This window comes from Capricornis sumatraensis, chromosome 6 (genome assembly GCF_032405125.1).
Source record: "Capricornis sumatraensis isolate serow.1 chromosome 6, serow.2, whole genome shotgun sequence".
NCBI classification, from domain to species: domain Eukaryota; kingdom Metazoa; phylum Chordata; class Mammalia; order Artiodactyla; family Bovidae; genus Capricornis; species Capricornis sumatraensis.
The window spans coordinates 33,046,158-33,071,394 of NC_091074.1; the positions used below are offsets into that span (position 1 = coordinate 33,046,158).

The window sequence follows — 25,237 nt, forward strand, 5'->3', positions numbered from 1 at the left end:
TTCCAGCATGAAGAACAACAGATATTAATGGCGTCATCTCAGTTGTTCAATTATTTGCAGTAATTAGGGAAGGGGTCAGTTTAAATTAAATATAGGATTGAATTATAGGATACTTTATTAAGTAAAAGATGTATTCCTCAAGAATTGTTGTGGAATACTATGGATTTGGCTTAACAAGTCTTTCCTATAATTGGCAACAGTCTTTGAACAGACCACCAGGAATTGGGCTTTCAAATCAGTGTAGCCCAAAAGTATGATATTTAACTGTGTTTAACATTAAGGAAATTTATAAAACAGAAGCCAAAATTAATCCTTAAAATCACATAGGTCCTCTTTTGAAGAAGTTGTCTTTTCTGTGGCATCCAGTGAGTTAGAATAAACCAGATGTTCAATAGCCCTGAAAAGAAAATCACAACGTTGAGGCCAACCCAAAACCTGGACACTTAACTAAATAATCCAGTGCTTAGAAACACTACAGGATGTATACATTCGAATCATTTCTGTGGTCCTTTACTAGTTACCTCCAGTGTAATTAAAATCCCTTTAAAATTGAATTTCTAACATAATCAGAGGCACATTTCCAGGACTGTGAGGCTGCTTCAAGGAATGATTAGACGGAGGCTAAGTCAAGTGAGCATTGGGAATTATGAGTAGAGGTGGGTGAAGCCCTGAAAATGAACAATGACCGTCATATGTCACGTTTCTCATCTTTTTTTGCAACAAGGCTACATAAAAGGAAAGTGGAGGGTGTTGAATGACCTCAGTTGCCACGTGTCTGTATATAAATGTACATGTTGCAACCTGATGTATATTCATATCTGCAAATTACACTTGAAAGTAAACTAATGATGTCAACTTGTGCTGACATTAAACAGTGGGAAATTCTGCAGAGGATTTAGAACTTTCCCTGCACTGTTTTATCTTGAAAGAATCTATGTACAAAGCACTTTCTTTCCATCTATTGTGTCTTATGAGCCTCCTTGCTTGTGAGAGAAAAAGCAAGTCATTGGAATAGATTTTTTTTTTTCTTCCTTTCAGACCAAAAAACAGGTTTGGATTTTTTTCTTCTTCTTCAAATATTTTTTTAAAATATGTCTTTTTGAATCCTTTCTCTCTGCTGGTGATATTTTTGTTCTTATAAAGACCACCCATTTCTTTCCTCAGTCCCATCCCATTCCTTCATGTTCCATAGTATCACTGCGGTATCAAACCTCAGCTTATAATTATTTGTCTCCCATTTAACCACAAGGTGTAAATTTGCTAACTGAAAAGGCGTGCTCTGACAGTTAATCTCCATGTGTGTCCAAAGGCTGAGCTGGCTGCCCTGGATAATTTCCCTGGGGAATTGTTCTGTAGAATATGGGGCCATTTGTTGAGCTGTCTGATGTGGGAGATGAGAAAATGAAAGGACTGCCAGAGAGAAATGGGATCATGCGGTGCCTTTCAGAGCAGAAACAGAAATCAAAAGACAGTTTCACGTCCACTCCACTTCCCCAAGCATGTTCCTGGGACTAGGGAATCAAGGATATTTTCTTATTAGTGTGTCTAGAGAAGTCACCGAGACAGAGCCCCGTATTAGGAGCTTATGGCAAATTTAGTCATGCCTGTAAGGTATACTCAGAAAGTGTTTACTCACTCAGTCATGATTCTTTTGTGACCCCGTGGACTGTAGCCCACCAGGCTTCTCTGTCCACAGGATTTCCCATGCAAGAATACTGGAGTGGGTTGCCATTTCCTTTTCCAGAGGAATCTTCCCAACCCAGGGATCTAACCTGTGTCTCCTGCCTTGGCAGACAGGTTCTTTACCACAGAGCCACTAGGGATGTGTACTCAGAAATTACCTCCAACCTAACCACTTCTGCCTGTGCCTGAAACTTACAGGTTCTTCAAGGGTCTGCAAAACTATCTGGAACCAGAAGAAAAAAACATGTTGATATCTACTCTAAAATCCAAAAATTATCTACGAGATCATTAAATATTTAATTGAATGTCAACAAAATGTGTGTTATCAACTTTATAAGTATTCTGTTCGTCTTCTTGAAACTTACATGTGAAACCAAATCACAGGCTCAGTTTCGTCACTTTCCAACATTTCCAGCATGCCTATCATAAATTCAATGAATTGCCCATAGCCAGTAATTTGAAATGCAAAGTTATAATTATCTTTCCCATTTTTTTACACACAAAAAATTGTATATTTTAGGTGGAGTGTGGGGGCATCTGAATGTTCTTTCTGTGACATGTTTGGTAGGGCTAAAAAAAGAACCCAGGGCTCATGAAGCTGTTAAAGTAGTTCTGCCTGCATCTTCTCTTCTTGCTGTGTGTGATTAGTCCTGAAGACAGGTCAGCAAAGACATTAATGGGAGGACCAGAGGCAAGACGGGGGAAAGATTCCAGTTTCTTCTTGCTCTTTGAACCCATAGTCGAGGGGAAGTGACAGAGACAATGGTCTGATCATGAGGAAGTTCCCAGGGTACCTGCATACTCTCGGAAAGATTGTAGGACTATGCCTGGTTCTATTGAAAAAGGAGTTTTCATTTCATAGAGGAAGCTAAGCCGTCCAGTTGGGACCTGGAGGAAGAGTGCCAGAGTCCCCTTGTCTGAGTTATATTCTCCCCAACCAGGCTTCCCAGGTGGCTCAGTGGTAAAGAATCTATCTGCCAAGTGCAGGAGATTGATGTTCGATCAATGTTCGATCCCTAGGTTGAGAAGATCCCCTGCAGGAGGAAATGGCAACCCACTCCAGTATTCTTGCCAGGAGAATCCCATGGAGAGAAGAGCCTGGTGGGCTACAGTCTGTGGGGTCACAAAAGAGTTGGACACAACTGAGTGACTAAGCACGCAATGAATGGCTGGCCCTCCTGGGCCCTTGTGTTTTAGTCAACTTTTATCAAAGGGACAAATATTTCCTTTTTTAGAATGAAAAACTTGAAGGGGTGGGGCAGGAAAGAAGGTGGGTCATCTGGATTCCACGTGTGATGGTCTTAGTCTTCACGTCAGTGGCCTCGCGTCTTCAGGCTTTATTTGATGTACCACACTCGAGGTGGTGAGTGTTGACTCCCTCTGAAGGACATGGACTATGACACATCCTTGTAATCTCAGCCCTTGATACTAACCACTAAAAAGAATAACCACTAATGATTCTTGCAGAACTTTTTTCTTTATATGTGCTAATGTATTATTATTATTTTCTTTTATAAAATGAAATAGTAAATAAGGGTTTTAATTTTTTCACTGAATGATACATCTTAGATATTCTTCCATGTCAAGCAGATGTGTACTTACCTCATTCATTTTAGTGACCACATGACATTCCGCTGGATGGCCAGATCACAACTAATTTAACTTCCTTCTGTCACTGGGTATTTGGGTTGGCCATTCAACTTTGATCTTTCTAGTGAAAGTACCATATACCTAAATAACCATATGGCACCAGTGCTAAAGAACCCACCTACCTGTGCTGGAGATGTAAGAGACGTGGGTTTGATCCCTGGGTCAGGAAGATCCCCTAGAGAAGGGCATGGCAGCCTACTCCAGTATTCTTGCCTGGAGAATCCCGTGGACAGAGGAGCCTGGCGGGTTGCAGAATCCCTATGAACAGAGGAATCCATAGGGTCGCAAAGAGTTGGACACGACTGGAGCCACTTAACACGTGGCGTACATCCTTAATTTCCTGTGTCGGCATAGTCTTTCCCAGGAGCAGAAAGAACCAAATCTTGCCCTATGCTGATGCTTGTGTTTAAGTGTAAAAACCTATGTGTGACTTGTTGTTTATTTATTTCTTTGTCTTTTGTTTCTGCCTTTTCTTCTCGTGCAGTCCTCTACAACCAGGGACAAGGATGAACAGACTCTACCGGTAGGAAGCAGTGGCCTTGTCTGTACCTGTTTCTGTGCCTGTGGACAGGGTGGGGAGGGGTAGGCGGAAGAGGGGCTCTTGAGCTCAACAAGTCATCCTCTCCCTTGGAATCTTTAAAGGGTTTAATCTGCGGGTGTACAAATGTTCTGTCCTGGTATTAGTGTCAACTGAATTCTTACATTCAGTGACAAATGATTTCTAGGACTAGGTTTCGAAAGGATTTAAGTTCCCTCTTTCACTTGGCATGAAAAAGTTGAAAGAGTGAGGTATTTTCAAATTCCATTCCAAGGGATGTTGAGCTGCTGTTTGGGGACAGTGAGGGATCTAATGCTTGGTATCTATTTCTTTATGTATCTGCATGCGCGCGTGGTATTTTTGGTTGGAAATTTCTTTTGGTTCCATCAAAAGAAATGCTGCATGAAGTTCTATACATTCAATATATACATAATGCCCGGAAGAATGCTTTAAGTTCTATAGATATAGGATAAGGAACATTTCCATGGAAGAGTTCCTTTGGTTTCCCCAAATAAGGGAACATAGTAACAGTGATTATGACATATTATTAACAGCAAACACATTTTCCAGTCCCTATCCAATTAACACATCACATTTTGTATTGTGAAGCTTGGCAAGGAAATGACCTTCAGAGTTTTTAATGTTCAGTCATCAGTGATTACATTTCAACTCTATTCAAATCTTTTAACCTTGCCCCTAACATTTTCTAAGCCTTAATCTTCTGAATCAAATAACACAGCACATTTTTTTTTAAGTTGCAGATTTTTGAGTCTGAGAGGACTAGTAATGAAGATACTTATGACCCCATTCTTCCTCCTGTGATGCTCAGAGTAGAGACTTCTGCCATGCACTGGGAGTCCATAGGATATACCAGATCCAGTACTGGGCTAGGGGTACAGACCCAGGCTCTTCCTTTGTGAACCACGATCTGGTTCTGAAATACCAGTCATCCCCTCGGATTCTTCCCCAAACCCTGTAGAATTGGAGATATTATTTCTAATAGAATATCAGGTATAATAAAATCACCCTAAAAATTTTAGGTTTCTCCATGTATCATATAATCACATTTTACCAATACTTCAGGCTTCCTGTGGGTTTCATGTTTGCCTCCAAACACATGAATCATTGTTAATAAGTGTTCTACAAAATAAGGGATGAATGAGCAATGCTCATAAACACTGTCCAAGTTAGCCAAGTTAATCATACTTCTTTAGTATTAAACTTAGTGCATCTTAGTGTCTAATACATATCCTAAAACTCTAAAGGTGAGTTAGCCTAGGATGTGGCACTTTCCAAATGTATTTGGTCACAGCATCTCTTGTGGGACTTTTCTCAGGAAGCCTCCTTGTAGATGTGTAGTGTGATGAAACATTTTGCAAAACCCCATAAACTAAAGGCCCCTTTGGAGTCAGGAAGGTTCTCTGTGGAGACATAATAGGAGGATCTCTCTCTTCCGATCTCACTTAACACAGACTGCAGGGCTTCATGGATGAGAGCCGTGGTTCCCGCATGGAATGAGGCACCCTGAAATGTGTGCCTGATGTTCCTTTGTGGAGGAAGGGGGAAATATTAGCACCTCTGTTGTTAACTTTCTATATTAGTCTTCATAATCTCCACTCTTGTAAATGTTTTATGGTATATATGCACTTATTTTAGTATGTGTCTGGATATAGGTAGAGATACATATGCATATAGATAGACACACATACACACACTCAAAATTTTTACTTATAGGGTATGCAATACAAACATTTTAGAGACTACCCACTGGTTCAGAGAACAGATGTTAAGTGATGCAGACCTGCAACCCATTCTTGTAACCTCCATTTTTTGTCTTTATGACCTAAACACATCACTTTGCTTCTCTAAGACTAAATTTCTTCATCTGTCTAAAGGAAACAATAAGAATGCCTAGTTCATAGAGTTAAGTTTGAGAATGAGATCAACTAATGGAGGTCATAGTACAATGGCCAGCATATACTAAGTTCTCAAGAAACGATAGCAGTTAATCCCTTTAGTTGGAAAAGATGTGAGAACGCCATTCCTTCCAGAGACTTTGAAGGAATGTACGTCGAACATCTTTGATTCGATTGTGTGTGATGCTATGATAGATGAGGTGAGGGGCTTGCCTTGCATTTCTGAGCACTCACAGCATCTTTGTCTGGTTCCTCTGCTCAGGTGAAGCCACGTCTGCAGCGGGGCGGAAGTTCCGCCTCCCTCCACAACAGTCTCATGAGGAACAGCATCTTCCAGCTCATGATACACACCCTTGACCCACTCGCTGAAGGTAAGCATCAGGCTTTGGTTTGGGGACTTGTTTGGGGCGGAGGCAAAGGCTGTGAAAAGGCCTGTCTTCCTAAAACACATTTGTGCTTCCATCACAAACCCGCTAATGTCCTCGTGTGTCACCTCTGCCAGAGGCAGCCCCGGCCCTTCCGTGCGCTTTTTCTACCACCGCCCAGTTCACCAGCAGAGGTTCTTGTACCAGAACAGGAGCGGAGGTCTGTTTGCTGATTCTGTCTTTTGATGTCTCCAGCATTAATACAGTTTGTTACCAGGCACAGCACACAAAAGAGCTTTTTCTCTCCCTTCCAGCTAGAATGACAGTTCTCTTTCATCATCCTCCTCAGTTTCAAAATGAAGTGGTATATCAGGATAAATTGATAAATTGTATATCTTTAAAAAAGAGAGAGAGATAAGAACTCCATGACTTAGCAAGGCTGGGATTAGTTTGGGGAATGATGTTCACTGCAAAACACTAATGTTGTACCTAGTCTTTGGCAACTGGAAGATGAGGGGGTAAGCTTCTAAACACCTGAAGAGCACTCTCTAAGATAGCTGCTTAGGATCAGGTTGAAGAACCACCCTGGTTCACCTCGTAGGGTCATCATATAAACCATCACCAACAGTCTAGTATTGTGTTCTTCCAGTTAGACTCACAAGGAAGCCAGATACATTGTGCTTTTTTATTGCATAAGTATGCTAAAAAAAAAATAATTTTTCAACGAAGTAGGTATCTGATGCATCAGATAAATATCGGAGTTAGGCCACTAGCAAAGGGCTTGTATATTGCCAAGTCTTCTGTTCTACCTTCATCCCTGGACCTTACAACTGAGCCTGATGTTACACAGGGGTGAATGACATGGAAACAGGTCTCTGCCAGTGAATGAACACATGGGATGAGATTAATAAATCATATCACACAAATCAGAGCTCTTTACCAATGTAAAGCTTTGCTAAGTAATTTCAAGGGTCCAGATGAAGTCAATGAAACCCTGGGATGTCGAGAGAAGCTCCCCAGGTCCTGCCTTCCCTCACTGGACCTTCACCCAGAACTATAAGTGAGGATCACAGGCTCATTCCCACTGTGGAGCACTGCAGTTATAACACATTTCCACCTTGTGGCCCAGAGAGTTGCATAGCTGATGTGACGTTTTCCAAGGAGCCTTCCTGCATCGATCCTGGGTTCTGTTTACTCAGGGCCAGTCGTTTGCCAGGAACATCCTAAACATCATTACTCTCTTGACCAGAGGTCCATGTGACAAGGAAATTAGCCCTGGTCCCTAGCCGTCTTTCCCCTCCACTGCTCAGGGTCACCCCCAGAGAAATGATCTCAGTGAGTGAGGGGATCCCAGGGCAACCTCCTGCCGGCCACAAAGCAGCTGTGTGACTTTGGGCAACTTACAGCCTCCCTAGTATCTCATTCCTTCATCTCCTGTAATAGTTACCTCAGTGTAGTAATTTTATAATTGGCAAAGTATTTTCACACCTGTGAAATCTATGCTTTCTAATAACTCTTCACAGCTAACATTAATATTTTAATGTCATAAAGTACCACCAAAATAGATCTCAAGGGTATCTCCTTCTCTCTCTGCGAGCTCTTCATTCCAAGCCATCTTTACAGCTTCCTAGCTGATCTTCCAGTCCCTCCATTGCTTCTTTCTCTGCATATTTTCCACCTAGCAGCCCAAGTAACCTTCTTAAAAAGTAAATCAAATCATGTCACTCCTACTAACCTGCAGCGGCTTCCCATGGCTTATACGAAAATGGTGAAATACTTGCCATGGTCTACACCATCTGTCTCATTCTCCAAACTCACTTTGGCTTACTTTGTGTTGGCTAGACAGATGCCTTCTGTCCTAAAATAGATACTTCTTTCCTGCCTCAGAGTCTTTGCTTAGACTGTTCCCTCCACCCAAAATACTTTTCCTTCTCCCATTTTCTTCCACTTTCTCCTGCTTTATTTTTGCCCAGTCTTCAGCAATTTGTGTAAATGACATGTCCTGACCATTCAGTATAAATAGAGGGCACCGGTTGTCATCTCTCGGTGCATCCTTTAATTTTTCTTTATTGCCCACTTTACAAGCTGTATGATTATTTGTTTACTACCTGTCTCCCCCAGGACACAGTAAATTTCTAGAGAACAAGGATTCTATTTATTTACCAGTTGTCCCCAAGGTCTAACAGGCTACCTGGTACCTAGTAGCTGCTAAGGCTGAGAACGATTAAGCCACCTGGCCATAGTCATGCCCTGATAGTCACACAGTTACAAAGCTTTCTAAAGCCCCATGGGCTTAAGGTTGTATCTTGGTTATTTTGAGCTACCATCTTCCCCACCATTACCCAGAAGAGCAGGTGAGAGAAGAAATGAACTATCTTACCTGCCCCAACTCAATTATGAGCAAGCTACTGAATATACTTATTTCTGGCAAGGCATGTTATATAGTGATTGAGGGCAGACATCAGAGCCAGACTCTCTGGATCTGAATCCTAGTTCTGCATTTACTAGCTGTGTGACCTTGGATAAGTTACTTGACCTCTCTGGACCTCAATTTCCTCATCTGTAAAAATCAGGATGGTATAGAATAATGTCTACATCATAAGGTTGTTATAAGGACTAAAGGAGTTGAATATTCATTAAGCATTTAACACATTGCCTAGCAGATTGTAAGGACCATACAGGTTTGGAATTACTGTTTCATTACATTGAAAAATAATACAGCATATGAATGTTTTAATTTAAAAACTTCAAAAGGCTGTGGTGAGACTTTCCTGGGTGGCTCAGTGGTAAAGAATTCACCTGCTAATGCAGAAGACACAAGTTCAATGCCTGGTTCAGAAAGATCCCTCAGGCCATGGGGCAGCTAAGCCCGTGTCCCACAACTGTTAAGCTTGTGCCCTGGAGCCCGTGCGCCACAACGAGAGAAGCCGCCACAACGGGGAGCCTGCTCACTGCAAATAGAGAGCAGCCCCCGCTCGCCACAGCTAGAGGAAAGCCCACACAGCCGCGAAGGCCCAGCACAGCCAAAAATAAGTAAATAAGATTTGGGGGGGGGAAAGGCTATGATGGAAAAAATAAGTCTTCCTCCTCCAACAAACTCCCAGTTTTCTCCAGTCCCCCAGTTCTTTCAGAGGAAGTGACTGCTACCAATTTCTTGGGGTTCATTCCAGAAATGATCTGTATATATACAACTGTGTGGGGGGGGAGGTGTGTGTGTGTGTGTGTGTGTGTGTGACCTTGCCCATAGGTCTCAACAATCTAAATTTCTGTGGTTTTTGTCTGAGGGAGTTTGGTTTCTGGTAGGGCTTGTTTTTGTCTTTCTATCTGGTGGGAAGGTTATGCTTTGTTTCAGTGAGATAAGAGAGGGTGAATCTGGGTTGTCTCGGAGTCAGGCCATCCGTGATTTTCTGAAACACCTGGCCCTTGTCGGGCTGTACAGCGATTAAGGTGTTTGTTCCTGCTGTAGCAAGGTGCGCCGTCTAAATCCAGGCACCTCCTTTCAAGGTGAAGCCTCTCCCTGAAAGACATGGAGGGCTCCAATGGCATGAATCTGGGAGAATGCAGAGAGCCATAATCAGTTCTGGATTTGAGTGATTAGAAAATATGGAAAGTACTTCAGTGCTTTCAAATTGCTTCACAGCACATTGCCAAGAAAGCAGATTGCTTCAGTATTTTTCCCAAAAAAAATTCACAATCATTTCCCATTCCAAGAACATTCCAAGCTCTCAGAAATAGTCATCTCTCTTTTTGTTTGCATCTAATCACTTGAACTCACACATCCTCGTGCCAAACTGTCACCTCTTAACAATATAGAGCATGCTGGTTACGTCACCGGGCTGATGGCATGAACACTGCCGTGGCTTCTCTGTTGCACTGACTGATGTTCCTGGCACCTGCCTCACTTAGTCGTGCATTGGCACAGCATGGCAGACAGTCCCTTTTCATTAGCGACATTTTTGACATCATCCAGGACAGATGACCTATGAAAAGACATTTCTCATCTGTGCCACTCAGGTGTCAATCCAGTGATGGAGCCCTTGCTAACAGCTTTAATTGGTGGTTGGTTCAGCCTCTGAGCCTGAGTCACAAGATCCAGCAGTGTTTGTGTTTCTTATCTATCGATACGTAACAAAGCACCCAAGACTTAGTGACTTAAAACCACCCCCATACCATTCCTGCTCATAATTTCATGGATCAGGAATTTGGGTGATTCAGGGATCAGCAAGGTGATTCTTCTGTTCCATGTGGTCTCAGTGGAGGTCATTTGATGTTATTCAGCTAGGAGATGGGCAGGTTAAAGGATCCAAAAGGGCCTTGCTCACATGTCTGCTGTGTCTGCCACCTTTGAAGGCACAGCTGGGAGGCTGGGTTCAGCTGGACCCCTGACTCTCCATGTTGTCACAGGGCTTTTTACACGTGCTTGGTCTTCTCATACAGTGGCTGAGAGCTCCATGAGCAAACCATCCAAGAGGCCCAGGCAACAGGGGCAGGGCTTCCCATGACCTAGCCTGGGAAGTCCCAGAATGTCACTTGTACTATAGTCTAGCACTAGTCACGTCATCCCAAAGCCCAGAGCAGACTCAAGACACAGAGGAGGAGACTCCACCTCTGTATGGGAAGATACCAGAGAATTTGAACCACCTTTCATCTAACCCAGTCTGTTTCAGGGACACACATCCCTGAGTGTCCATGATGTCCGCACACATCCGTCCATGGTTCAGTGGCATTTTCTGGGCAAACTACACAGTGTGGAGGGGACAAAACCATAGGCAACCTTCTTTGAGTGAGAAGACAGTACAGCTGTCTTTTTTAAAATCAGAAAAACCTTAGTGTTCCCAGAAGTAGACTTCCACTTACATCACATGGGCTGGAAGAGAGCTATGTAACCACCCTGACCTACAAAAGAACCAGAAGTGGGCTCTCTGCCCCCTCAAACATGAAACTCCACGGTCAACCCCAGTGAAAGTCAAAGGGTTCCCTTTCTCCTTCTCATCCTTAGTAACCTTCATCCTCTTTTCAAGTTTCTGATTTACAAAGAGATACAATGTTCCCCTTCTTCCTCCCTTTTAAAACATTCTCTGGTGGCCCCTGAGTCCAAATTTTATACAGTGGCCCTGAATCCTCCCCCAGCAAAAGCATATCCCAATACTTGCTGTCTAAGGAGCCTGGTTACCCCACGACATAGGCAAAATCATGCCCTACCTCAGTTCCAAACCATCTCACCAGCAGGAAAAGGCCTAGTTTTTGTGGTGGCCCTAAGGCCCCCTGTGACCTGCCTCTCTTCTTTCCTCCCTCCTTCCCCACTCTCTTTTTTCCCCCTCCAATCCTCTCCTCTTCCTCTGCCCTCCTCTCCTTCCTCTCACGTGTCATTCCCTTTGCTCCACTCTGATTGACAAGCAGCTCCTCACAAACTCCCAGCATCCTCCTGCCCCAGGGCCTTTGCACATGTTCTCATCTTTCTCCATCCTGCTTTCCCTTCCTTCAAGTCAGCGTACACGTTACCTGATGAGAAAGATCTGACTCAGCTGCTATTTTTGAAAACAGCAAAATCAAAACCATGATAATAAAGCAGAGTTCTAGACCTTCCTTGCCCTGCAATATATTTGTCCATAACCACCATGCTGCTGCTGCTGCTGTTGCTAAGTCACTTCAGTCGTGTCCGACTCTGTGCGACCCCATAGACGGCAGCCCACCAGGCTCCCCCATCCCTGGGATTCTCCAGGCAAGAGCACTGGAGTGGGTTGCCGTTTCCTTCTCCAATGCATGAAAGTGAAAAGTGAAAGTGAAGTCGCTCAGTTGTGTCCGACTCTTAGCGACCCCACGGACTGCAGCCTACCAGGCTCCTGCGTCCATGGGATTCTCCAGGCAAGAGTACTGGAGTGGGGTGCCATTGCCTTCTCCAACCAACATGAATATATTTATTTGTTGTTTGTTTCCTGTTGGACGTGACTGAGCGACTGAACTGAACTGAACTGAACTCCTGTCTCTACCCTTAAATCTTGGACAAGGCAGGCACTCCTCTATCTCCAGGGCCCAGGGTACATGGATCCCAATCCCTGTTTGTTGAGTGGATTGAATGAGTGCTTGCTTACATAATGTTTCTGCTGAAAAAACATATGACTAGCCATGTAGATTATCTTAATCCATGCTCTGTCAAAAGACTCTTTGGATGTGACCCACGAAGTCCTATTCAGTTAATGGTTGTCTCTGCAGTAGTGAGCAGCAGTCATGTCTCCTTCCTTGTGGAATTTCAAATTTTGATTTACATTTTTTCATCATAACAGCAACTTTATTGTCAATAGCAAAGTTTAACAAATAACTGTACTTGATGCCTTCAAACACAAGAGCAGGGATAATACTATGTTAGCCTACGGGGCTTGTAATTGAATTGAAGGATTATGTAACCTCAGGGCATGAGACAGTTTAGAAACAGCAGGTCCCCAGGCCTGATGTGTGTTTCTCTTAAGACCATTTTCATGACAAAAATCTTCAGAATCCTGTAATGAGATATCTGAAAATGACACCATACTCACAGTACGATACATGCCTTCTTTGCTATTAAAAGACAGACAAGCTTCCCCCACGGTAAATTCACTTCACGTCACACAGCTGGTCTCTGCTGTCACTTTCCAGCCGCACATTTATGTTGCTTTCATTTAAATTGACTGGAAGGGTGTTCTGAGAGCCTTTCCCCGGCCTTTCTGAAGGGACAGTTTTGGTCCCTCATTTTCCTCCCACTAAGATCCGGTGACATCCTGATGGCATCTCTGCTTTATCAGTCTGACTTAGGCAATGCAAGGTGATGTGAATTCCAGGACAGCTTGATCATAAAGCCTCACAAATGAGTAGCCACTATTTATTGTTTCCCCATCTTCCCTGTACCCTAGATTATAGGTTTTCAAACATGTTTCTCAGCAACAACATAACCTTTTGCTCAAAGGGATTCCCACAGGGAAGAATAAATATTTTTAATAGTTAAAACTATTAAGAGTTTACTCATATCAGATCCTTTTACCAGTGTGAACAACTCAACTGCTTTCCTATAAACCATCAATGTCAAACATAAAATAAATAAAGACCCACTCAACAAAATGCAACAAAACCAAAAAGTGCCAGGGATTAACCCAAAGAAAATGTTTAAGAACTTTAGTGCAAAAACAGTAGTCATTTCTGAAGAATATGGAAGACGATCTAAATAAATGTTGGTATATTATAAAGATATCAGTTCTCCTCAAATGGAATTCTAAATGCAACTCAGTTCTAATTGAAATACCAAAAACATGTTTATGAAACTTAAGAACTTGACTTTGAAATTTATATAGAATTAGCAGGAAGAGCAAAGGCACTTTTCACAAAGAACAAAAAGGGGAAATACACCTAGCAGAGATTAAGATGTATCACGGAGCAACTGCTTTTAGGTGCTCTGGTTGAAGGATTTGGCAGGAAGGGGAGGAGGCTGGACCAGAAGCAACCAGGATCTCCCCAGAGGTGGCCCTCAGGGAGCAGGAAGAAGCTGTGAGCACCTGCCCTGTGGGGTCTGCGAGCTCTGGCTGAAGCATAGGGGATGGGAGTGGGGCTTCCTGAAGCGCTAGAATCAGCCCTGTGATGGAGCAAGGCCCTCATTCCCGAGGTGGTGAAAGCACACACGTTCACGGAGTCGACATCACATCCTGACAAGTGCAGATTAATAAACCCAACAGCGAAGCCCGGCTGGTGCGCGGACAGCAGGAGCTGTCAGGGCAGGCGCACTGTGCTTGCCAGGTCTTCAGGAACGCCATCCTAGGTGTGAACCTGAGGGCAGGGCCATCAGGAAAGGGTCCTTCAGAGAAAGTGACCTTCAAGAGCAGTTCTCAAAGGCAGTGAGGAACCTGGGCGGGCAGACAGGGTGGTGAGGAATTGAGGGCAGTGAAAGTGGCTGGAGAAACCCACGCTATGCAAGGTTGGCCTAACCGTGCCAGGGCTTCTTTGAGAACAGCGGGCGTGTGACTATTTGCCTGCTTGAAAGCTCCAGCGGGCTCTCCTGTCCAAGGGCACTTGCCGTGTGTGTTTGTGTGTCTGTGTATCAGTGTGGCTCTGTTTGGATGTCTGTGTATATGTGTATATGTGTATCTGTGTCTACATGTCTGTGCATGTGTGTGTGTGTGTCTGTGTGTGTGTCTATATCTGAGTGTGTCTGTGTATGCATCTACCATAACTATGTGTGTGTCATTTCAGTGCCAGAAACTAAAGGCCTAAGATGATGTTGAAGAGAAAAAACAAGAGATTGGAACTTTCGAAGTGCTTATTACTTGGTGCCACACACCTACAGTCACCAGTCAGTGGCTATGGGAAGTATTGTGCTTTATCTCTGAGGAAACTGAGGTTCAGAGAGGTGACATTACTTGCTCATGGTCACCCAGCTCCTAAGTCTGCCTTCAGAGCTTGAACACTTTGCACTCACACAGGACTCTCATCTGTAGCCCTGTGTCCATCTCCTGTACATACAGCCAGACATCTGTCTATTTCATAAAATCACGCCAGTGCTTCAACACTGATGTTTAGTGTTAACTTGAAGCTGACACAAAGATTAAGCTTTTACTTGCTTGCTGCGTTTTCTTTTTTTCTCACCCAACAGCAGAACTTATTTCCCCAGCTTCTGTTTTTAAAAATGGCTTCCATATGCACTTTCAAAAGCTGTCATTTGATCCTAGAAGAAAGTCATTTTCATGCCTATTTGATTCAAAATGTGGAGACGTTATCCCTGAAAGGCAGTACTGTAACCCCAAATCGTGGATCAGTTTAAATTAGCGAGAAAGATGCTTGCGTGCTGCCTCAGCTGGTGAGTGGACAGGCAACAGGAGTGAAAATCTTCACTGGGAAAGAATAACAGGCAATCTGCTGGCTTTGTTTTTAATAAGATGATGGTCATTTAAATGCCTGGATAGAGGAGAGCAGGCTATTAATGCCTCTCATAGCTCAAATGCAGGGACAAGTTAAATAGCTCCTCTCTTTGGGGAATAGTAGAGCATTACTCTCAGATTTGAACATCAAAGATGGTCGAAATTGAATCTCTCTTTGTGTTGTACACATTACAAATACATTTCATTTGGGGCATGAAGAGAAAGTGAATGGTCTCCCTGAAATGAATGCTTTTGAGGGTAGAAATAGGCTCTCTCTCTCTCTCTCTCTCTCTCTCTCTCTCGCTCTCTCTCTCTCTCTCGCTCTCTCTCTCTCTCTCTCTCTCTCTGTCTCAGGTTTGCCTTGAAGTCAAGTCCACAAAGGTCTGTGACCAAATTATTGACTTGATGCCATTTGAAAGTAAACACCGCACACAGAAAGAAAAAAGCAATGAGGCATCCATTCAGTCATAGTTTCATCTTTGTTCTCTTGAGCTTATCACATGCTCTAGAGATGCAGTTAGAACTCCTTCAAAGGGGGGACGCAGAGTTTCCCAAGATAGAAAGCAGCCACAGCGATGATGCGCCCAAAGGATGGGGCAATCAGTGACAGTGGAAAAGCACTTTAATTCTGTCGGTGATGGCCCATTCCAAAAGCGTGTTGATGTAGAAACATCATTCAAAGGAGTTTTCTCTCAAATGAAACACTAAAGACGTCTCTGCTTTGTTCCCTCGATAGCTGGGCCTCGCATCATGGAGTGCTGGTTGGACAATTTGCATTCGATTCAGAGACACTTCCCCCTGATGGTAGTCAGGTTTCTTGCTAGTGGGTCTCTTGGTCTGGGATTTGCACCATGCTGTATACTCACCTCTGGGTGCTGTCATATTGTAAAAACAAATCCTCGAGCTGCTGTCAGGGTCCATTTCTCTCCTAATCTCATGATAGCAGAGCCACCAAATCTGGCCTCTTCACCTCAGCTGTTAAAAAGAATCTCGTGACCCATGTCAAACTGTCCTTTATAGGTTGTCTTGGGGCTCAGTGAGACTATATGATACACACGTGTGCAGGAGCACACACACACACACACTCACATAACGAGTGATCAGGATTGTGGTTTATATAAACTTGAGGGTCTACAAATTTGTTTCCTGTTTGTGTGTATGGATTCATGGATTCATTCATTCATAAAACACATTCCTATTGCAGGCTGATGTGAGTGGTCACCCCATGTGAGAACATTTCCCTTTACAAGCCCCCACTTTAGGTAAGTCTCTAGGGGAACAGAAGCCAGTGCTTGCCCCAGTCTAGTTAACTTCCTGAAAACCAGCATAAATGTCGTTGTTGTATCTGAGTTTTAGCAATGCAGTTGCAACAGCCTCTGTAGCTACTTGTGTGCTGGTAATTTCTCTCTTTGACTTCCCAGACTGGCAGCACTTAATCCCATATGGCCAATAGCAAAGGTAGCTTTGCTTCAACTCTAAGGACTTCAGGCCAGAACCACCATCATTGGCAGGAATTAAAAATCATGGTGAGTCCATCTAATTCCAGAAAACTCTTCATGATGAAAAGTCTCCTCTGGCATTGCTGAAAAAATCTTAACCCAGTTGTTTATTTTCCTTTCCATGCATCCTGTTCTCATTCATAGTACACTAGGTCACACAGAGTTTCCTATCTAGTTGTGTGGTTCGGTCACTAAGCTGTGACCCTTTTGTGACCCCCCGCCCTTGACTGTGGCCCCTCAGGCTCCTCTGTCCATGGGATTTTCCAGGCAAGAATACTGGAGTGGGTTGCCATTTCCTCCTCTAGGGGATCTTCCCGACCCAGGAATCAAACCTGCATCTCCTGCGTTGATAGGCAGATTCTTTACCACTGAGCCATCTAGAAAAGGTTACAAATTATTTTCTTGACCTCAGCACTGTTCCGCATCTTCTTTGTGTTAGGGAGAATTAGAATGTGAGGAGCTGATCCTTGGAGCTTAAAGGTAGCATCTTGCAATATGCCCATTTAGACAGGCTGTCTCCCCTGCTGAGTGTGTTCATGGAGGCATCTTCCCACTAGGCTCTTGGGAGAGGGAATACAGTATAGTTGTTCAGCAGACACACTATGGAGTCAGCCACCTTGGTTTGAACCCCAGTTCTGCCACTTACTAGTTGTCTCACCTTGGGTGAGTTATTTAACATCTCTGTAACTCAGCTTCCTATAAATAGGAAAGATAAGAGCATCCATCTCTTAAGGCTATTGAGTATTTCCAACGGAGTGCTGTTTACAGAGCACACAGAACAGAGCCTGGTACATCTGTAGTTGCCAAACTGCTTTCAGTCCTTTTTGCTCTTGCAGCTGTCATTTTTCAGGCAGTCTTCAAAGGTTCAGTAGTAAGTCATTGAATTATCTTATCTCCTTTTTCACTTGAAAAGAAGTCTCTTCATCATGTTCCAGTTTTTAGATCCTCCCACACCTGTCTATAAGATGGAAACTGGTCTTACTGGCAATCTGGCTTTTAGTTGAGCAGAAGTTATCCTGAAGTTGAATAACTATACATTCTATATTTCCAAGTTTTTCTGTCCTTTGTACAATGAGGAGTAAATCAGTGTGACATGATACTTGACTTGTTTCCTTTCAATAACTCCCAGCTTCCTTTGGGGTCTACAGCTTTTTGGCAGACTAAAACAAAAAAAAAATTTCTTTTCAACATATTGATTTTAAAAATCTGGAAAAGCAATTACTGTACTAATTTTTTAATCCTGGTGACACGTCCTTAGGCCACTGTTTATGTAGTTAGGGCTCATAACCTTCTGCAAGTCCCTGCCTTCTCCTATATCATCAGATCTCTGGTTCACAGCAGGCATTTGCCATTTAATGTAAGGTGCATAATGGACTGCTTGTGAAACGTGTCTTAATCTTCTATGTTGTCTTTGCATCCTGGATTTTAAATTCACTCGTATCTTCCCACTTTTTATGGTATTTAAGTAGGAATAATGGTAAGTGGATTTCTACATCAATGAAATTTAAAGGACTGAATAAACATTCTTTGTACTTTGATCCTGTAATTTTTTCATAATTTGGGGTGGTTGTTTCTATTGTGGTAGGGAGCCAAGTATTCAATAAAGTGACATCCTGAACAGAACTGAAGTGTAGACTACAAAATTATAAGAATTGTTTGAATTACTTCCCCTTCAGTGGCATTAATTTCCTTTGTCTTCCAGTCTTTTTCCCTCCATTTTATTCTGTTTCCAAATCTTGCCTTCTCATCCTTCTCTCATCTCTTGCCCTTTTGTCCCTCTTGAATAGCTGAAGTTTGTTTGTCCATTTTATTGCTTTTCCTCCCCTCTTCTAGGACACTTTTCTGATATTTTTTGATGCTCAGTGCATCAGAGGGTAGAAACTCAGCTGTGCTGACCCGACTGCTGGATATAATTTAGCACTGATTCTCTCTGCCTGGTAGACTCTTCAGAATCCAGCCAGGCTGCAGGATGAGATCCAGGAGAACGTCCAAATTGTTCTCTAGCCAGCATGCAGCATCCATTCCATGCACCAGTCAGGCTGTTTGTTCTCTCTTTCATCTCCATGTCCAAGCTATTGCTGCCATCTTGTCTTCTATATGCTGAGCACTCTCCTGATGGCACTTTTGTATGTTGTGAATCTCCCTGAAACTGGTCTTATTGTCAGTCTGGCTTTTAGTTGAGCAAAGGTTATCCTAAGGCAATGAAGAGGATTCCAACAGTTGAGGCTACATGCATTTTCCCTTCACAGACTTCCTTCCTGCAGAGATACTGAAGACAAAATAGTTGAAACTGTGGAGTTAAAACACTAAAATGGACGGAGTCACAGGCATCCATACCAAAGGCAACCAGGCTAAGGAGGATTAACAGAGCACTATTAAATAGAGATTTAATTCAATTCAACAGCATCTGAACACCTACAGAGTGCCAGGAACTCTGCTGGGTGCTCAATTAACAAAATGAGTATGTTGATTCCTTGCCCTAAAGGACAGAAAGCAAGTAGGTTAAGGTGCCTTTGATGAGCTCGCACAGGGTATACTTGAAACAGACACACTGGAGGGAATGACTTACACCAGGGATAGGGGGGCATTCGGGAATACCGCCTGCAGGAGGGAACCTCCAAGTGACTCACTAGATTAGAAGATCTCATAAAATTCCAACACAAAAAGACAGGATGTGTGGGATTTAGAGAGATATGTTCAGTTTGTGTTTTGAAAGCCTTACGCTGATAACAATGTGAAAGATAGGTGAAAGGTGCCAGGACTAGACAGTAAATGTTAAGAAAGAGAAAGAGTAAGTGGTAAGAAACGAGAGTTCAAATAGGACTCCTGTAGTAACCTCAACAAGGCTTCCGGCTAAGGCAGGGACAGTAGGAATGGAGCAGAAAAGACAGAACTGAGGCTGTTCAGGGTGGAATTGATAGGGCTTCATGACAGTATTCTTGTGCTTCCCTTGTGGCACAGCGGGTAGAGAATCCACCTGCAATGTGGGAGACCTGGGTTCGATCCCTGGGTTGGGAAGATCCCCTGGAGAAGGGAAAGGCTACCCACTCCAGTGTTCTGGCCTGGAGAATTCCACAGACTGTATAGTCCATGGGGTCACAAAGAGTCAGACACGACTGAGCAACTTTCACTTTCATGATTGGTTGGGTTGTGGGTGTGGCTATAGAAGCATCAGCATCACTTCAAGCCCCAGCCTTTGGATCTTAGTCATATGTAATATAACCAAGCTCACATTTCTGTGAAAGAGAACAGTGGGCTTATCTGTATGTGTCAACTCAAAAAAATCCTTTTAAAAAAAGGATAGGGGAAGAGAATGGAACCTCTTGCCACTTTCAAGACTGAGCAATAAATGTGTGTGTACCCCCCACCGCAAATTTGATAAGACTTAAGAAGAAAGTACCTTTTGCCTGATTTTGTAAACATAATCATTTCATTTACAGAGATGCAAAAATGCAAAGATGTAGATGTCATCAGTGAACATGTTAGCTTCTTAACCCCATACCTATACAAAAAACTTACTGAGAACATGTTTTAGAAACTTGCTATTAGAAGGACTCAAACAGATTTTTTTAAATAAGAAATAAATTCCAAATGTTGCATCAGTTCAGTTCAGTTCAGTTCAGTCACTCAGTCATGTCCGACCCTGCGACCCCATGAATCGCAGCACGCCAGGCCTCCCTGTCCATCACCAACTCCCAGAGTTCACTCAAACTCACATCCATCGAGTCAGTGATGCCATCCAGCCATCTCATACTCGGTCGTCCCCTTCTCCTGCCCCCAATCCCTCCCAGCATCAGAGTCTTTGCCAATGAGTCAACTCTTCGCATGAGGTGGCCAAAGTACTGGAGTTTCAGCTTTAGCATCATTCCTTCCAAAGGACACCCAGGGCTGATCTCCTTTAGAATAGACTAGTTGGGTCTCCTTGCAGTCCAAGGGACTCTCAAGGGTCTTCTCCAACACCACAGTTCAAAAGCATCAATTCTTCAGGGCTCAGCTTTCTTCACAGTCCAACTCTCACATCCATACATGACCACTGGAAAAACCATAGCCTTGACTAGACGGACCTTTGTTGGCAAAGTAACCTCTCTGCTTTTCAATATGCTATCTAGGTTGGTCATAAAGATAGTATCTAATATTGTATATTATTTGCTTTCAAACCATATTCCTTTCACTGTCTTTGACAATGCCATTTTATCCCTGGAAACGCCAGCTGAAAAGTAAGAAAAGTGAAAAAGTATTGACTATTCAGCCAGAATTCTGGATTGATGCCCATGGAGGCAATAATAATGAAAAATGGAATGACTAACCCTGATTACTTACTATATGCCAGGCACTGTGCTAAGCATTTTATATAGATTAACTCGTTCAATTTTCAACATCATCCTATGAATCTGTTATACTAAAAACTTAACTATATTTATAACCTCTTCTATTATAACCATTTTACTGATAAAGATACTGAAGGTTACAGTAGTAAATAATTTGCCCCAGGGCATAAAGGAAATAATAGCTAGACCCAGGTTCAAATCGAGGTTTGTTGGACCCCAGAATTCACTTTCTTAACCACTGAATAATACTACTTTGACAAACAGCTGGAATCCCTTTTGAGCTTTCTTTTTGAAAAGCAAAACTTATATTATCTCTTTCCCTGCATTATACATTCTTTAAATAGTGCCAACAGTCTCCATGTATCTGATTACAAAAGAATATGACATTTATAGACTTCCTTTGGCATGACATAACTAGTTATTATTTTTGTCATTCTTCCCTTTGACCTTTTTCTTCTCCAGTATAAACTTTTGCAGAGAATGTAAAAACAAGGCTCTAATCCTGAGTGCCCACTTATTGTGACTATAATAAGTGAGCCTAAATCCACATCACTACTGGGCTTTGACCCAGTCATAGAATGATAGCTCCTACATACGGAGAATTTCCAATGTTCCCAACATCACATAAAACCCCTTAGAGCAATGCAGTAAGGGAGTACTAGAATTAGCCCCATTTTGCAGATGAGGAAACTAAGGCTTCAAAGGCCATGCAGCTAATAAGCAGTAAACTGTAGATTAGAACCCACACCTTTATGCTGAGTGCCATAAGATCTCCTTGTTCATCTCCATGGTGATAAGGGCTCCTGATACCAGCTTCACTCTGCTTTTGTGACGATCAGAAGGATGCTATGATGGGAGTTCCCTGGTTTAGTTGAAGGAAAACTAATAAATGCTTTAAAGTGCCTAATAATTAATACCTATCACATACATAATGAATACTATTTGCCAATTATGTGTTAGGTATCTGTAATATTTACCACAACCCTACCAGGCAGCTATTATTGTTCCCATCGTATATGAGTGTGAAAGCCGTGTGTCAAAGAGGTTTGCTAACTTGCCCAAGCTCTCATGGCTGGTGAGTGGCAGCGGTAGTTGTCAAGTCAAAGTCTGTGGGGTCCACAGTACAAATGAAGGGACTGTCATGCTGTATCATTGCATGCTTTGGGAAAAAGGAAGAACATTATGACAAAGTATCAGTGTTTAAAGTTACCTTAGGATTGTTGAGATTTTTAATTACACAATTGAAAGGACACATTAAATGTCCAGGAAATCTTTTTTTTTTTTTAACCACACTGTTTGGGGTTAATTCTCTTGCCTGGGTGGCTCATTGCTTTTCTTTAAAAATCCTTTCCAGAAACTTGCTTATTCTCTCCTGTTCTCTTCCCCTCCCCAACCTACCTCAGCAGGGAAGGAGCAGAACAGCTCTTCCTGGTCCCATTTTTCTTGTTTGATCATCCAGAGCATGTAAATTACAGTGAAATATGGCCTGAGTCAGCTCCTCACAGGACAGAAATCAGTAACCATTGATATTGCTAAGCAACACCACAGAGGAGCAAGACTGCAAATTAGGTGACAAATTTATAAGAAGTTGGAGTGTCTGGGGACTCTCTTGGGTGTTTCATTATGAACCATCTGGATGATCCGCAGTAATGACCACACATTACTGTTCACTGTTCAAGGATGATAATTCCCATATAATTATATGGCACCTCCCTCTGTGATCCTCACCCACCTTTCAGAATCTTTTACTGTGTTTTTTGCAATCCAGATATTTCCCTGAAAAATAATTGGGAACAGTTACACCTAATGGACAATGTTCATTCCTCTCCAAAATAAGATTTTTTTTAATTACTCTTTTGACTCATGTGGTGGCATAGCTAGATGGCAAGAATGTGCAAAAAAAAAAGAGTGTGTTAGTCATGGCATACTAGCATTTCTGTTGGCCTGACGTGGACTTAGCCTTGGTGTCCCAGAGAAACCTGAGGTGATGAAACTCATAGTCTGCTGCTAAGTCAGAGATAAGCACACTGTGGTACCCACACCAAGGGAGATAGGTAAGCCTCAAGGGAGATGAGGAAGGGAACCAAAGCCTTTGACTTTTCCAGAAGGGTAGCCGAGCAAGGACCCCTCCCAGTTCCAAAAGCCTAGCTGGTCTCACTTGTTCATTCATTTGCTCATTCACTAATATTTATAAGAAAATTGGACTCACCATCCTAATTTTAAACCAAGCCCAGAGTGGTTTGCTTTTTTTAAATTTTGAATTGGTTACCAACATTTAAGGTGCTTCCCTGGTGTCTCAGATGGTTAAAAAAAAAAAAAAAAAACTGCCTGCAATGTGGGAGACCTAGGTTCGATACCAGGGTCAGGAAGATCCCCTGGAGAAGGGAATAACAACCCATTCCAGTATTCTTGCCTGGAGAATTCCATGGACAGAGGAGCCTGGCAGGCTACAGTCCATGGGATCACCAAGAGTCGGACACAACTGAACTACTAACACACACACACACACACACACACACACACACACACACACACACACACACACACACTCCAACATTTAAAAGTCAGGAATTTTCACATGAAAGTCCAGATATCTGACTTCCCTTGAATAATCAGATCTCTCAACACTGTCCCAGCCTTTCCTCGTGGAATGGGAGCTAAGAGGCTGTCACCCCTTTAGGCATTCACTGGCCACTTTTCCATAGTCCCTACCACTCCCTATTGTGGGCCTCGGTCCACTGTCCTCACCGACACACCTGGCCCCTGTGGTTCATGGGCGCTTCAGAATGCTACTGTGCCCCAGGCACTGGGCCAGCTGCTGGGGATCTTTCTGATCCCTAATTTGGAACTAGTATCAGTAGTCCTAAGGGACTGGGGCCTCGGAATGATATCAGCAGATTGACATCAACAAGGGAACACATGTAGAAAGTAAGGGAGGCCAGAACAAGAACAAAGCAAAACAAGTGTGTCTGGGTTTGCTGGAAGCTTGAAAAGGAAGAGTGAGTTTTTCATGAAGGGGCTGGATTCAGAGGGTGTGAAAATCAGGTGATAAATGTCGAAGAAGCAGCGATGTATCTAAGGACATAAATCCTACTTGACACTCAGTAGCTGAGGGAAGGTTACTCACAAGTTCAGCCTTTTATTTTTATTTGCAAACTTACTGCCTTTCTTCCAAAAGCCTAAGTGAGAGATTTTAATCCCATAGAAGAAAAAGAAGCACTCGTTAGCATAGATTTGCAAGAGCTGAACATGAGAAGAGCTCCATAGGACAAAATCACCTCTGTTTACACCTTGTGTATGACATAGATATGTTACCACATGTTGGATATAGCTGTCCCCATGTAACTGTGTACTCAGTTAGGAGGCTCTTAGGGAAGTTTAACACACAAACATTATTCCCCCACAGATTGCTAAGCAGAACTTCTGCAGTGAGTCAGTGCTCTGAAAGCTTTTTTTGAGTGAGAATTTGAATTTGAAGGTTAAAATATTCCTTTAATTCTGACTTGAGTCTGAAGTGAGAATATGGCTGTTTCCTCATTTAACCTCCATCTCTTAAGGGTTTTTTTTTTAACTTAAGAAAATTACTTGCTTTGACATGAACAACTGTTATAAAGGAGTAAACCAAAGAAAGCCTTTTAATGGAAAGCAGTTAATTTTGGTGGACCATACAGCCCCTTTTTAGGTAAAATCAAACAAAAGGCTTTAAATTGGGCTGACTTAGAAATATCTTTTAGCTCAGGCTACATATTGATTTTGACAAAAAATTTTCACACAGGGAGAGAAGAGAAACAAAGTCAACCCAAATCAAGCACTGTAAGAAACTTTAAAAAATTGTATGGATCTACAAATATAAATGTTATGTTTGTAGGGAGTGGATAGGAAATGACAAATACATAACTCCCATACTATTGATTCACAAAACTTCAATAATAAAAATAAATTCACAAATTAAAAAGAAAAAAGCACCTTAGACTAAAATGTTAATACTACCAAACATGGTTCTGGAAGTTAGCCAGGGCAGCCAGCCTTTCATTAGACCGAAAGTTTTCCTTTTGACATTCTTCCTTGTGTTTAAGGGAAGGCATCTGGGGCAGGAGGGCGGTGGGTTCTTGACTAGGATGTTTCAGGTATTGACACTGACATTGGTGCCCACCCACAGAGATAATGAGAGTCTGATAAGATTTAACAACCTCATGCCGGGCTGACATAGAGGTTCCTGTTGGAACTTTGGCAGACAAGGAAGAGAGATGTCCTTCAGCAGATGCATGGATAAGAAAGCTGTGGTACATATACACAAGGGAATATTACTCAGCCATTAAAAAGAATACATTTGAATCAGTTCTGAGGTGGATGAAACTGGAGCCTATTATACAAAGTGA

The 25,237-nt window shown here is 42.6% G+C and overlaps 1 protein-coding gene across 3 annotated transcripts in view; it reads left to right on the forward strand.

The window, feature by feature from the left end:
* The window catches only part of SLC24A2 (solute carrier family 24 member 2), a 268,004-nt gene that overhangs the window by 172,813 nt on the left and 69,954 nt on the right, over positions 1-25,237 (forward strand). For all 3 annotated transcript variants that reach the window (XM_068973561.1, XM_068973562.1, XM_068973563.1), the window contains exons 2-3: positions 3,818-3,856; positions 6,050-6,158. In XM_068973561.1, the coding sequence (XP_068829662.1) occupies positions 3,818-3,856; positions 6,050-6,158 (148 nt within the window). The remainder of the gene's footprint in view (positions 1-3,817; positions 3,857-6,049; positions 6,159-25,237) is intronic.